General features: G+C 37.0%; 1 protein-coding gene across 1 annotated transcript in view; it reads left to right on the top strand.

Moving 5' to 3' along the window:
- The first annotated feature begins 2,540 nt into the window (after positions 1–2,540).
- Lkb1 (Lkb1 kinase) overlaps positions 2,541–15,000 on the top strand; it is an 18,869-nt gene continuing 6,409 nt past the window's right edge. Inside the window, exons 1-6 of the mRNA XM_027355980.2 lie at positions 2,541–2,777; positions 4,750–4,989; positions 5,192–5,283; positions 5,910–6,042; positions 9,847–9,983; positions 13,972–14,157. Of these exons, the coding sequence (XP_027211781.2) occupies positions 2,655–2,777; positions 4,750–4,989; positions 5,192–5,283; positions 5,910–6,042; positions 9,847–9,983; positions 13,972–14,157 (911 nt within the window). The 5' untranslated portion in view covers positions 2,541–2,654. The remainder of the gene's footprint in view (positions 2,778–4,749; positions 4,990–5,191; positions 5,284–5,909; positions 6,043–9,846; positions 9,984–13,971; positions 14,158–15,000) is intronic.

The following is a 15,000-nucleotide window of genomic DNA, read 5'->3' as shown; positions in this document are numbered from 1 at the left end:
AAAGCTCCAAAAATGTTATCATGCCTTTTATTTTCCACATAGATGATATTAATGATGTAGATAATAATGATGGTGATATTACCATTTAAAATAGTAATAACGGTAGTGTATTATTATGATGATGATCATCATAATAATAACAATAGTAATAATAATATTATTATTATTATTATTATTATTACTATTATTATTATTATCATCAACATCATTATTATTATCATCATTATTTCCATTATTATTACTGTTATCATTATAACTATAGTAATGAAAATAAGTATAAATATGAACATTTTTCTCTACAACCGGTTTGTATATTCAAACTCATCAGGTATCAAGAGATTCCTATCGATATATATCTACTAGCTAAATATACCAGGAACTGTCGGTACGTAATTACTGAATCAGCACAATATGAATGTATTATTTTTTATCATAATCAATATCATTACTGCCATTGTTATCGTCACTGCTATTACCATTGTCATTGTTATCTGTAATTAACATGTTTTGTGTCTGCAACCTCTGCCGTAACAACAACGCACAGGTTCTGTATACAACGGCATCATAAAATATGCCTTCCGTTAATCGCAAAAGCAAAGAAGAGTATACCTAACCTTACGCGCACGTTGCACTAGTGGACAGTCGGCAGTCTGTGTGATGGTCCTACACGATTTCCAAGCACTATGGGTTTCGTGTCCTACCGCCGGCTTGCGTGACAGTAATGATAAATTGTCTCTGTTTGGTCAGTCTGGTAATTATTGAGTCCGTAGCTGGGGTATACTGTGCGTGACTACACCCTGTTTCATACCGGCGTGTTATGATGATTGATTTCATGATTCTATGCGTATATTCCCCTCTACTTCTACTTCTTAACCGTGGTGTAGAAATACACATAAGAAATTAATTCTTTCTATTGTTTTTAGTTAAAGGTTGTCCTGTAAACCTTTCTGTTTGATGTAAATGTGTTTGGTAATACAATTATCTAAACCTGATGCACTTTGCTGCGTCTCCCGACTCTGAGGCGCATCCGCAAAATGCTGACTATGCTGAGCAGACTAGATTAAACCGGCCCTCACTCACTCACGCTCATCTCACTCATCACAGCGCCTCACGTCCGGACTCGTTTATTCATACATTTACGCATACCTGGGACATTTGCTCGACTCGTGACTCTGTCCTTGGGTCGATCTGAAAGCGAGTTGTACAAGGATTTATAACTTCATGGTCGGTAAGAGATATTTAAGGTGCATTTGATTGAACAGTATGATTACGTTACTCGTATAACTTTACAGTGATTTGAGCCAAGATTCATTAATTGAATTTTCACTGACTGGGGAAGTTATTAATGAATTTCTTCTGACATTGTAAATTTCACTAGGCTCGCAGTCGTGTGCCGTTATGGATGTGCTGATGACATCATTTAATGACCGTAGTCTTGGCTTCTAAAATATCTTCAGGAAAATACCTAAAACAGGGTGATTTCAACTCAGTATCCTCGTTCGCTCGCATGTGCAAGACACTGGAAACGTGAAAACACCTGTGCAGTTTACCTCTCGCGAAGATGACTTGTCCCTGCGTGTCGGATGAAACCATGTGTGAGTAAAAAAAAACTTCGAATTTGGTAAAAAGTGAAAAAATTGTTGGTAAGACTTCCTCTGTAATTGACAAAGAATGAAAGAAAGTTTGACAGTGCTTCTCCACAGAAACAAAACAATACTTAAGAATAGGCTTACTAGCAACTCCTACAGTATCTACACCAGTTAACATGCAATAGACAGCTCTTTTTTCATATTTTCAATTGGCAGCTTGGCATAGATATAAAATTGCATCTTAATTATCAAGATAACAATAAATAAGCTATAAGCTAAACACCAGACTTTCGGCATCAGAGATAGGAATTTCGCAAGGTAACAAATATATGATGTAAAAAGCTGAAAGTATTGCTGAACGCAGTAATCCTTAGGGTGTGACTGGTCGGTTGCGTGCTTGTGATTTTTTTTCAATTTTATTGATCATCCATGTTTCACCGTATTTAGTTGTATTCTCTTTCTACTTGATTACTATGAATTATAAAGATATACAATATAAACTATGTGATATAAGATGTATAATCAATACAACTTTTAAGGAAGAACTTCAGACATTCCTTACTACAAAATTAAATTTTCTTCTGCCTCACCATATGTCATTAATAAAAATTATTTAGATTATGTCAGATGATCATGTGTATTGATACGAAAATCATAGTTCAAAACAAAATGAAAATCCATGTTAGTTCTGTACGAGTTTTTTTTTAACCGATGATATTATATTTAAGTTAGTCCTAAAAAATATGCTTTAGCTTACGTTTTCTATGGCGGCCATTGAAAGGTCAAATAAATATCTAACAAACAAGAAAATTTAACAAGTAAAACATATTCACGAGCGAATATTAACAAATAATTCATGTTTTTTATTATAGATGATAGATACAGATAATAAAATAATTCTTATATTTTTGATACGTATTACAAATGAACAGACTATAGTCTCTGATATAGTTGTTTACATTTGTAGGATGAGAAGAAGGCGAGCGAGGAGTTGACATCCATTTCCTCCTTTTACTTCTCTAATTTACTCAATGAAAAGGTGATGCTCGACCTGTAAGGGACGCGATGGAGAGGGACTTGCCGAGCGACAGGTTCATGGAACTCGACGCTGGCGATGATGATGCTTTGCTCATCCAGAGAATTGATTCCAATGAGATCATCTATTGTCCACCCAAGAGGAAGTACAAGGTGAATTATAGGCCTACACTTTGGTTCAAGCCGGGTATTAGATTTGTTTTTATAGAGTTGATGGGGGATTCTATTTGTTGTGGAGGGAGGGATTGTAGGATTAGTGAGTGCGGTGTTGTTCTTGTTGTTTAAGTGGTTATCTGGATTAGATTTCATGATATTGTTATTCTGTTGTTTTTGTTGATATTGTTTTATAATCTGTTGTTCCTGCCTTGTTTGTAGTGTTATTTTGATCTTCATTATTTTATACTGCTTTTGATTTAAGGTTAATGTTATTCTAGATTATTGTTATTGTTCAGCTTTAGTGTTGTAGTTATTTCTTGTGTCTATAATTTTGTTGTTCCTATGTTATTCTTATTTTTCAGTCTAAGTATTGTTATTTCTTGTGTCTATATTGTGTCATTTATCTAATGAATAATTGTTTGTTTTGCAATTAACTGAAATATGGGAAATATACAATGTACTGATTGAAACAGCTTATTTTTGTTTTACTTGATACAAAGTGCACATACCAATTAATGCTTTTGATCCATGTTGACTAGAAAGGATGCTATTATTGCTTATGGACCACCTTAGTAGTCTGTATTAGTCTCCCATATTTCCTCTCTCTCTGACCTGGCAAGTCTTCACATCAGATTGCCTGTCCTTGATTGCTGTGTTGTGCACCATGGTCTCATTACTATTCTCTTCTTAGATATCTTTTTCTCTTCAATCTTATTTTTATACAGTTGGTATTTGTATGCTTATCCAGTACTGTTAGTTATGCTGTAAAACGAAGCAAACAAACATTTATCTAACATGATTTACCCTTTACAGAGTTATTGAAAGATTTGTACAAAAATCTCTTATTGATAGTTGGAATAATGTTCTAGATCATCTAGATTCTTTTTTAACATGAAACTGATGGAAAAAGATTTGAAGTTGTGAAAGACCATGAAAGTAGTTGTGAGCAGACCCAAAACTTTAACTAAAATATTGAACTATGTTGACAAGGAAGTGAGCATCAGTTGATATTTTGCCAAAGAACCATGATTGATATCATGGATGTCTCTTTTATATAGGCCTGTACTTTGCTACCCCCATACTTGGTGCTAATTTTGATTTCAGTCCAGAAAATCAAAATGTTTATATGATGGTTATTATTAGATAATAAAATGTATACTATTGCTATGATGGTATTATTTAGTACCTATACATATTTATTAAGAGCTTAAAAGACCCTGCAATGGCTTTCAAAACAAAGTTGTTGTTTTTCTTTACTTTTATTAACTATGATATCTCCATTTAAATATTGTTGTGATATGTAATGAAGGGCCTACATTCAGCTCATTAGAGCAGTAGTCTTAGAGTTTGAATTGTGTTCTCCATAATTCATACTCCAGGAAAGGCCAGCAAATCTCCCATCTGTAAGATATGGCATGGACTAGTTCCTACTAAGAAGTGGTGTACAAGCTCTGTGTTGTCCAAAGGAATGAGGTGAAGATTTAGAGGCTTTTGCCAGGAGACCTACTGGTGAGGAGGCCGTGCTCAGTAGCACACAGCCAACATCAGGTGGAGAAGTGTCTTTTAAACATTTATCATTTATTATGTGGTTGAAGAAACTGACCAAGTTTCTTGTAAAATAGCTGACTGTGAACTAGATAATGCTATATAGCACAGTAAAAAAGTAATATGTTAGTTAATTTTACTGTGTATCAGTTGGAAGGAATGTACTGGATTTATAGAATGGTAAACTGCACTGAGTCATATTTCCAGAAAAGTCTGAGAATATATATTACATTTTTATGGTTTTCTGTTTGAGAGAAAACAGTAGCATATAGATAAAATTAAGTGAATGGGCAACCATCATATTATCCCTGAAAAAGTGTTTAAGTTTATTTTTCATTTTCAAGGTGTGGTTACAACAGGATAGTGAAATTTCATTCTTTCTATTTTACTCAAGTATACTTAAATTTTCACCTTTGTCTTACAGCTGGTTGGGAAATATGTTATGGGAGACAAGCTAGGTGAGGGGAGTTATGGCAAAGTCAAAGAATGCCTGGACTCAACCACTCTACAACGCAGGGCAATTAAGATCATGAAAAGGAAGACCCTCAGAAGGATCCCAAATGGTGACCAAAATGTCCAGCGAGAAATCAGACTTTTGCGAAGGCTAAGACATCACAATGTTATTAGTTTATATGATGTTTATCACAACGAGGCAAAAGGCAAGGTAAGTAACAGGAAATTGTATCTGTGTTTTACTTTAAATTTTGGTTTGCTATTCCTTTCTCCTAGTTTTGCAGATTTTTTTCGAATTGCATAAGTAGTCTGCTTGTAGATAGAGATGAATTGAGACTTTTTAAAAGAGTTATCATTAGTATATCTATATTTTTTCTCTTTATATTGTTTTAAGTATATCTACAATTTTTCAGATATACATGGTCATGGAGTTTTGTGTTACGGGGTTACAAGAAATGCTTGACAGATCAAAAGACAAAAAACTTCCTATCTGGCAAGCAAACAAGTAAGTCCTTTTCCTTAGTATATTGTGAATTGTGAAAGGAGACAATAGCTTTTTTTTCAACATACTTTTCAGTATACTTGGGTAAGGCACTGCTTTTACAAATAGTAAGCCTGGATAATCAATTTAATTTACTATATGACCAGTTTTTACCCTAGATACTGATGTGTTAACATTTTGAGGTGTAAATCATTATAGTCAAGGTAATTGAACTTTTAATAGCTGGAAAGTTTAACCGTATTCATGTTGACAAATATAGGAAAGGTATGAATCAAAATGAATATATCATCAGAATACAAGAGATGTATTTGCCTGGTTTCAAATATATCTTTGTCAGAAATGTACGGAAAATATTGGAAGGATAGAAGGCTTTGAAATTGTCAAAGTCAGTTTAATAAAAAGTATCCCATTAAGAAAAGCATGAACATATCATTCAAACATATAGGCAGTAAAGTATACTCAAAGTTACAAGACAATGAGATGTTATAAGGATAGATTGCTTGATACTAAGACTCGGAAATTAGTCACTTAACGTAAACATTAATTTACTCCCTCTCTTGTTATCGATAGCTAGTCAAAAATATTATTATACTTTCCATGATTTAATTTTTGCCTTTATCCCTCCACAGATATTTTGTACAGCTGGTAGAGGGACTAGAATACTTGCACAGCCGAGGTGTAGTGCACAAAGACATTAAACCTGGCAACCTCCTTCTTACTTCTGATAATATGCTCAAGATTTCAGATTTTGGTGTTGCTGAGGTAAGTCAGAATTTTTTCTTTCTTTTCTTTTCTTTTCTTTCTTTCTTTCTTTCTTTCTATTATCCTATTCTGTTCTAATTTTCCATCTTTTGCCTTCCCTTCCTCTTTTTTCTCCTCCTCCTCTTCCTCTTTTCTGCCACGCACTTTCCCTCTCCCTTTATCACCATTTTCTCTCCCGCCTCTACATCCACATTCTCTATTTCCACCTGCATCTTTACCTCTACCACCTCTTCTTTCTCTCTTCCTCCTCTTCCTCTCTCTCCTCTTCCTCTTCTTCCTCTTCCTCATCCTCCTTGTTTCCCTTTCTCTTCCTCCTCCTCTTCTTCTTTCTTCTCTTTTTTCTTTGCTTCTTCTCTTGCCCTTCCTGATGCTCTGTTTATCTTCCTTATCCCATTTCCCTTCAACATCTGCCATTCCCAATTATTTCCATTGCACTTTTTTCTTTTATTGATATTTCTTCAAAAATTGTACTTTCTTGGCCACTATTTTAACCTCTGACATATAGGGAGAGGTCTTACAAGGCCAGGTGTACCAAATCACATCATATAATATAAACTGCATCAACCTTTTTCTTTGTGAGAATGAAATAAAAACAAAACAAAGTATAGTGTTACTGTAAGCATATTAGAAAATTTGCACAAGTCATTTTATTCATAATATCTGCAGGCCATGTTTTATCAAGGCTGATTTGTAGTAGTGTGAAGTCTAGATAAGGCAACCAGGCAATGAACATGTGCCTTGTGCATGAGATCTAGTAGCCATGTCACCCAGCTCAAGTCTGAAATTTGGTATAACATTCTATCATGCCATCCAGCGCCAAGGATTTAATTTAGAATATATTGTTAACCCTTACAATCCGAGTGATGTGACCATCATGTCATGAAAAAAATGTGGCTTGAGGGCTGGGTGATGTGAACATGCCATAATTGGAAAATCTGGCTGTGGGCTCGGGTGACACGACCTTGCCATAGAGAGCATTTTGGCTGAAGGCTGGTGTGACCGAAGAGACTCGCAATGGGTGAACAAACCTCTTGGAAGGTGATTAGACTCATTTAGCATATAGAAGGGTTTTTGCATTATTTCAGTTGATAAATGAGTGTGGAATGTAATGTCTGTGAGCCATAACTGGAAGAGCATGGTTCTAGTAGGACACCATGTCCATGCCCAGCAAACAAAAATTTAAGTATTACAAAAAGAGGACATAATTAACAAATTGTTACTTATTGTATAATTCATGCACTGAGGTATGGACTACTTAGAGAGACGACATGGAGTCTGTGCAAGAAAGATTGTCACTAAGGCAATGTGATGCCTTAGTGATTGCTGCAGTCCCATCAGTTCCCCTTCCCCTTCCAGAGAGGCATCCAGGACAGCATGCAACACCTGCACCATAGGTTCAACACCAGCCTTTAACCCAATCGTGGCGGGTGTGACATATATGAGACACCGGAAAAAATAAACATTGTCGGGCGTCCCGCCAGTGTGATGCTGTAATGGGGCTGCGCTCCGACTCAGGCGGGCGGACAGACTCCAGGGAAGCTCTGCCCGCCAATTTTGTAGCCGCTTGGAATTTTTTTATTTTGGCTACAAAATGTACCCGGTGTGAGTAGGTTAACAGTTCAGCTGGGTTGCCGCAGATACCCGCTGCTTTCCCACTCTTTAGCTTGGAGATCACCCCCCGAAGTTCAGTTAGGGAGGGTGGCTCCTCACTGATGGGTGGGGTCTGGCAACAGAATCTCGGCACTACCCGCATCCAAGTTAACTGTTGGTGGATCAACCTGGTACAACTGCTCAAAACACTCCCACACCACAACAGGATCTGAGACGATCTGGCCACTTACTAAGCGAACTGCTTTCCCTTGTGAAGAGGGCTCAGAGTTCTGCTTTCTCAGGACTTGTTATGCAAGATGAAGGTCATTTACTAAGAAATGGCCTTCAGCCTCCTCAGCAAGACTCCTTAGAAACTGTTCCTTGTCCCTTTGTAACAGTAACCAATTTCAGCGCACCTGAGAACTGTGCAAATCTTGATCCCCTGTCAGACGAGCTGCAAGACAAGCATCTGCGGCTTCCAGTGTCTCCTGCGAGATAAAATTCTGTCTTGCTCTAGGGAGTTCACCAATCGATTCTTGAGCTGCATCAAGTGTTTCACGCTTTAAGGTGTCCCACAGAAGTACAGGGTCCGTCAGAATGTCGAGTGCTGCGAAACAACCAGAGATTTCCTCAGCAAATCCCCAGGCACACTCCCCCTCCCTTAGCCTGTCCAAGTGAAACACCCTAGGGTACCCACAACCAATCTGTGGTCAGTACCATAGAACTTGGCACTCCTATATACCCTGCTGATGTGGAGGATCCTGCAACAAAGGCTAATGTGGTCAATCTCCCTGGCTGCATTACTCACATTGCTGTACAACGTTCAACGATGTGGGTCAGAAATCCTCAATTTGTGGGACCTTGCAAAGTCCCGGTAGGAGCGCACACAGCAATAAGAAACATGAAGCCAAATGCTAGCTTCAGTCCCAATACCATTGTATGCTCATCGACTAGAGTAACCTCAACTACTGAGGGCTGGAGTCTGCTGGAGATGGCTATGGCTACTCCCAGAAGATGGTGACTCACTGCAGCCTGACCAGTAGTAAGTGTAGCCAGCTACACTGATCATGCCACTGTCATCATGACACAAAGAATGGATGTTCCAAGCCCCCACACTGACTTCCCGCCTGAGGTTTACCCTCGGGCTGTCACTTCGGGTGGATGCCACCTCTGCCAACCCCATTGATGCTGCCCCATATAAAATTAGGGGGCAGCAGGCTGCAGGACCCAACATCCACCTGTGGGGTTCCCTTGGGCTTTCCCTCACAAGCTTCATTCCGGGCTGGCAATTGCCAGAACGTGCTCCAGCAGTTGCCTTCCCAGCAGGGCCCGCAGCTGGATGGGTGGTGATTTTCCATTTATATTTTGCTTTGCCGGTGGGATATCTGGGGGGGGGGAGGACTGGCAAGGCCCAACTCCCCCGTGCCTCCAGTTAACCCCAGGGGGCTTAGGGGCAGGAGCTGGTATAGGGTCAGGGTGTGTGCACACGCCGGTGGGCCATGACCTTGTCCGTCTGGGGCCTGCTGCTGCTCTGAAATCCCTCCCAGTTTAGCCTGGGGCCGCAAGGTACCAGTTTCCATAGGTGGCCACGAGGAAGCAGAAGTCTCGATGATGGAGATGCTGTGAACTGGCAGGGGAGGCTTATGCAGAGCTGCTCCCTTTTTCGCACTAGTCTAACCAGTGGTGGCAGCTGCAGGCGAGAAGGCATGCAAGCACTTAACACTATCTAGGCTACCACACTATTGCGTCACACCACCCTGCATGTGAAGCACCAACCTATATATGTATATATATATATATAAATATAAATATATATATATATATATATATATATATATATATATATATATATATATATATATATATATATATATATATATATATATATAAATACTATATATATATATATATATATATATATATATATATATATATATATATATATATATATATATATATATATATATATATATATATGAGATATGTAAGACATTTGTATACAATATTTGTATAATATATATAAAATATATATAATACTTACATATATAAATATATATATATATATATATATATATATATATATATATATATATATATATATATATATATGTGTGTGTGTGTGTGTGTGTGTGTACGCATGAATATTGCTTGTGTACTTCACATAAGATATGCTTCTTTTAAAATATTTATTTCCATGTGTACTCTTCCCAACAGCAACTGGATGTGTTAGCAGGCAAAGATGAGATCACAACCAGTCAAGGGTCTCCACTGTTCCAGCCACCTGAGGTTGCAGGCGGAGCTCGAGTGTTCTCTGGCTTTAAAGTGGACGTTTGGAGTGCTGGTTGTACTCTGTAAGTTTATTATGCTTTATAAGATTGAAGATTTGAAGACCCTTTTTCTTAGCTTGTATTTTTATTGAAGAGGCTTCTTGTATATAAGAAGGATTTAAAAAAAAAACTGGTTCTGTAAAGTAAGATAGTGCTTTATATCAGTCAAAGCTTCTTTATCTGGCTGGCTCTTTATTCTTTGGGGTTTGTGCTTTGATGAAAAGAAATAAAATCTTTACCTTTATATATCAGAGGCTTGGGATCCTTTATTTTTGTTACATGTTTCATTTTCTAACTTCATTAAGTGTGGACAGCACTGCCTGTTGTTGGCTCTTCAACCATCTCTCCTAGTTGGTGACTTAGAGTGTGAAAACTCAACACCTCTATCACCGTATAGCAACATACACTTGAGAACCACCTGAAGACACCAACCCATTGTATCCTCACAGCCAGCAGATGGCCCTAGAAATCATTGAGTAAGGACATATTACCATATTTTGCTGGCTTGAAAAACACATACCCTCTTTCAGTCAAAGTTATCTGTTATTACAGGTGTCCTTTGCTTAACCACTAAGAACTGCAAGTCCTTCAGATTGTTCCCCACCGTTAGCCACAAAAAGAGGCGTGATACTCAGGTTTAGATAAGACAAGTTATGGTTAAAGGCATTTCAAGGACTCACTTTTCTGCACCAGAAAAAGTGTTTAATTGTTTTGTATTATAATACATAAGCTATCAGTAGAGCACCAAATTGAAGAAGTCCATTGCCTATGAAGAAAAAGGGGATAGCCTGATATAGATATGTAAAGAACGCATATGAAATAATGTATATAGTTCTTTTATCATGTGAAACAACAAGATGCCATTAAGTATCAGAATTACTATTACCCACTCACAACATTCCATTCACAGGAAGAAGGAAGTGGGATAACATAGGAGGGGGATTATTATGGGTGAGGCTGGAGACATTTCTCAGATATTACCAGATGTAATATGATCATAGTGAATAGTAAAGCATGCACATTGTGCAATTTGCCACAATCATGGTGAATAGAACTAAAGTATTAAGTATTAATGTATTAAAGTGCATCAGTATCTCTAAACATTTTGAAGTTAACCCACTGGATAGGGACGGTAGGGTTACATGCTACATCCACTGTAATTTGGATTTATTAATTGTGTTTATATGAAGATGGCTCCACAAGTGCTTAGTCACTAGGAAGTCAGTTACTTGTGCTACCTATTTTACCTGATTACACTTTTTCTTGATTTTTGGATTTTCTTTTAAATTAATTTGCTGCTTTTATAGTTGGTAGTATTTTAAGTACATTGTAATATTCATAATGTTAATGATAACAATGACAGTATTGATATTGATATTAGAAAAAAGATCCACATGTTTAAGGAATGGGGAAATAAGGCACAGTCACAAAGGCCTACCAATTGACTACTCAGTGACTGAGCACTTGTAGAGCTCTCTGTGTGCCACAAAAATCACAAAAGGCTACAGTTAACAGTACTTAAATCAAAATCCATTGGGTTAAGATCGTAAAATCAAGTGGTTTACCAAAGAGTGAATGAATGTGTAATGACTCTTATCTCAGTGATGGAATGAAGAGAGTAGAATGAAAATAAGTTTTCAGTCATTCATTTTTTAGTTATTCATTTTATCATGTAGATTTACCATGGTAAACATAACTGGTATACCTTTATTGTCAAATATTGCCAGGAAAGAGGATTCCAATATTCAGTATTCGTATATGCCTAGGACACAGTGTAGTCCCTTCTTAGATATATATCTTTCCTAATTTTCATCGTGTGGTAAAGCATATAATACTAAAATAAGAAATGACACCATGTAAGCCAAAAGAAAATTTGTAACTAACATCTTTGTCCTTTCCCAGCACTCATTTGCTTTTTTCTTTCTTTTGCTGAAATACTTTCAAATGACTTTCCAACAAGTTAAAAAAAATGTATTTACTCTAGCAAGGATGAAAATTTTAAATGACTCAATTCACACTCACACACACCAAGCTACCTTCCTTTTACAGGCTACTTTCATATAACATATCTAGAATGTACCATTGACCCACTAGCGCGGGTATATTTTGAAACCAAAAATAATAGTTTCTGGGCGGCTATAAAATCGGCGCGTGGGGCTGGCCTGGAATCTACCCGTGCGTATCATACTTCATCTTAAGCAACACACCGCAAAAAGTCTTATTCCATGGTTTCATGTTTCATGGCACATGTTTTATGACGAAAGAAGAACGGAAACCAATTTACTGATCCAAAATTATAAACGCTATTCTAATGGACTGTTGCCGCGAGTGTAGATCTTCACTTTCAAATTAGCCATTTCTTGTTTATTTGTCTTTGGTATTAAAAAATGAATTTTGTTATAATCAACCATAAAGGTTTTATATAAAATCTATGATTTATCAATAGTTCAAGATATTGATAATTTCTTTAAACGAATTACAAACAATAGTTTTTAATTGCATCCTGGAAAGACCGAAGATACCCAAGGAAAAGGACACTTTTGGTTGTGTTATCACTGGCTCCCCTCAGCCCTTAGATTTCTCACCAAAGTGAAACGATTTGGCCGAGATAGCCGCACTTATGATCAGACCTGCGTGTAGACAAAGCCAGTTGAACCGCGCTTTAACCCATCCTTTCAGTTGTATCACAGTTGGAAGGCCAAGTATGAAAAGTACAAGGCTCAGTATTAGTTAGTGGTGTAAGAAAGGGTGAAATGTATTTCATAAAACAGAAGTATAAATCAAGAAAAAGGAAATCATTCTTACAGATGAGTTATTCAAGATAAAAAATATTGGCTAGGCTTTAGGGGCTAAGGTCTGTGAAATCACAGAGACTTAGATAAGATTTATTTTGAACTTTACAACAGTTAAGTAGTATTGAAAGCAATTAAAATGTGTGTTAATGTACCAATTAGATTTAAGCTACATTATCATTAACTTTTTATAACTGCATAGATGTAAGCCCAAAAGCTAACAATCGAAATGTGTCGATCAACATCTAAAAGTATGTATTTATGAAACCACTTGTTTTAGTGGGTTAGGGAATTTTTAAAATTAGATGTATTGGTATTAGACACACAGAAAAAAAAAATTGCCGGGCATCCCGCCAGTGCGACGCTGTACCAGGGCTCACATTCCGTCTCCGCGGCAGGCCACAGCCGGCGTGTGGGTAGAGTCCGGGCCAGCCCTGCGCACTGAATTTGTAGCCGCCGAAAACTTTTATTTTAAGCTTCAAAATATACCGGCATTAGTGGGTTAGAGAGGTATCAAAAATATAAGTAAACATTAATAGAAACAAAGATTCAAGCAGGTGCATGGGCAAAAACAGGACAGTTATAAGAAAACAGGAAAACATGGATTCGCGTGAAGATTGCTACTTTGTAGATGTCATTATCTCAAATCAACCCCATAACAGAAGGAAAGCATGGGAACAAAATGAAGACAATACCATCAGCAGAAGCAGGAGGAGAAGAGCCTCGTAGCAAAGGATGAATGAGGGGCCCAGTGGGCCTACTGATTGAGTGGGAGGGGCATAAACCCTGGAGGTGATTGGTTTGTCATCCATCTTAGTGCCTTTATTTCACTACTACCCAGTTTTTGATACCATTGCCACCATTCCTACCATTTCTATTTTCAAAAAGCAACCGTAATGGCATAATTTATGGAATTTCAGGTAAAAAACAATAGCTTATTTGTTGCCCAACCATGAGGCAAGTGAACCCTTTATTACTTACTTTACTTCAGCAAAGTACAGTGAGATACATTAAAAAGTAATCCTGCAAAATATTCCTTGTATTATAGGAGTGTGTTTTATAGGCCAGCAAATATGGTATTTTAGAAGTACTGTAGTCTAATCACTTATCCTTAAATTGCGGAGAGGTCATAAAACTATTTAATAACATATAATCATCATTTTAAACATTTTTAGTGATTTACATGTACAAAACTTTAATTAGTTACACATCTTTTGCAGTTATAATCTGACAAGCGGGAAATACCCTTTTGAAGGGGAGAACATGTTTCGGCTTTTTGAAAACATATGCGAGAAGCCTTTAGTCATGCCAGAGGAGCTGGACCCTGTTCTCAAGACGCTGTTAGAAGGAATGCTGAGAAAAGAGCCTAGCGAACGGTTATCCCTGAATTTGGTCAAGTCTCATGAGTAAGTATGAGAATGATTGTCATATTTAGGCTGTTATCAATGATAGTGGACATTTCAGTCATGTAGATTAGCCTATTTAACGAGAATCACTATTGTTGTAAGATATTGGTATGTTTTAAATTCATTAGTTGTATTCATGAGACCCCAGTCAAGGAGTGGTAAATTAATGATTTTGGTGGCAATTGTTCTTGCCAACATACTCTGTAAACTAGTAGGTTTTCCATAGCTGCAGCTTCCAAACATTATTTATTTGTGGAGAATTTCAAGAAAAAGTGACATGACCATATGTTATTAAGTTGGAGTGCTGATAAATGTACTTATTACATTTTTGTAATCATAATTTTGCAAACAGTTTCAGGTATGCACACTCATGATGTTTATCTGTTGATGCCAGGTGGCCATGTATATCTATTCCCAGTCCATTGTGATTTTATTTGATTTATCTTATTAACAAATAGATGTCTTCAGATGTACTTGTCACCACGGAGTAAGTCATGAGGCCTACCCGTTCTCACCTGTTTTCCCATTTCCTTGATTTTGGAGATTCTATTTAGATGGATGAGAGCATTCTTTATAACATTTTGATAATGATGTCAACAATGGCAACAGTAACACTAACAAGGATAATAGTATCAGAGAAAAATATAAAGGAAATCAAAGGATGGGATATTCTGTTGTGGTCAGGTAGGCCTAGTTATTGATTCCTTGGTGACTAAGTACCAGTGGAGCCAGAGAAGTGTAAACAAAATTTACAAAACAAAACAGTGGGCAATACATTTTTGTCTCATTACAATTCCCCAGTCCTTGATTATTAGAGTCAGTCAGGTACATGTCCTAATGACT

The sequence above is a fragment of the Penaeus vannamei genome, chromosome 1 (assembly GCF_042767895.1).
Source record: "Penaeus vannamei isolate JL-2024 chromosome 1, ASM4276789v1, whole genome shotgun sequence".
Lineage (NCBI taxonomy): Eukaryota > Metazoa > Arthropoda > Malacostraca > Decapoda > Penaeidae > Penaeus > Penaeus vannamei.
The sequence above is the reverse complement of the archived record's forward strand: the minus strand, read 5'-3'. Positions and strand labels throughout refer to the sequence as shown.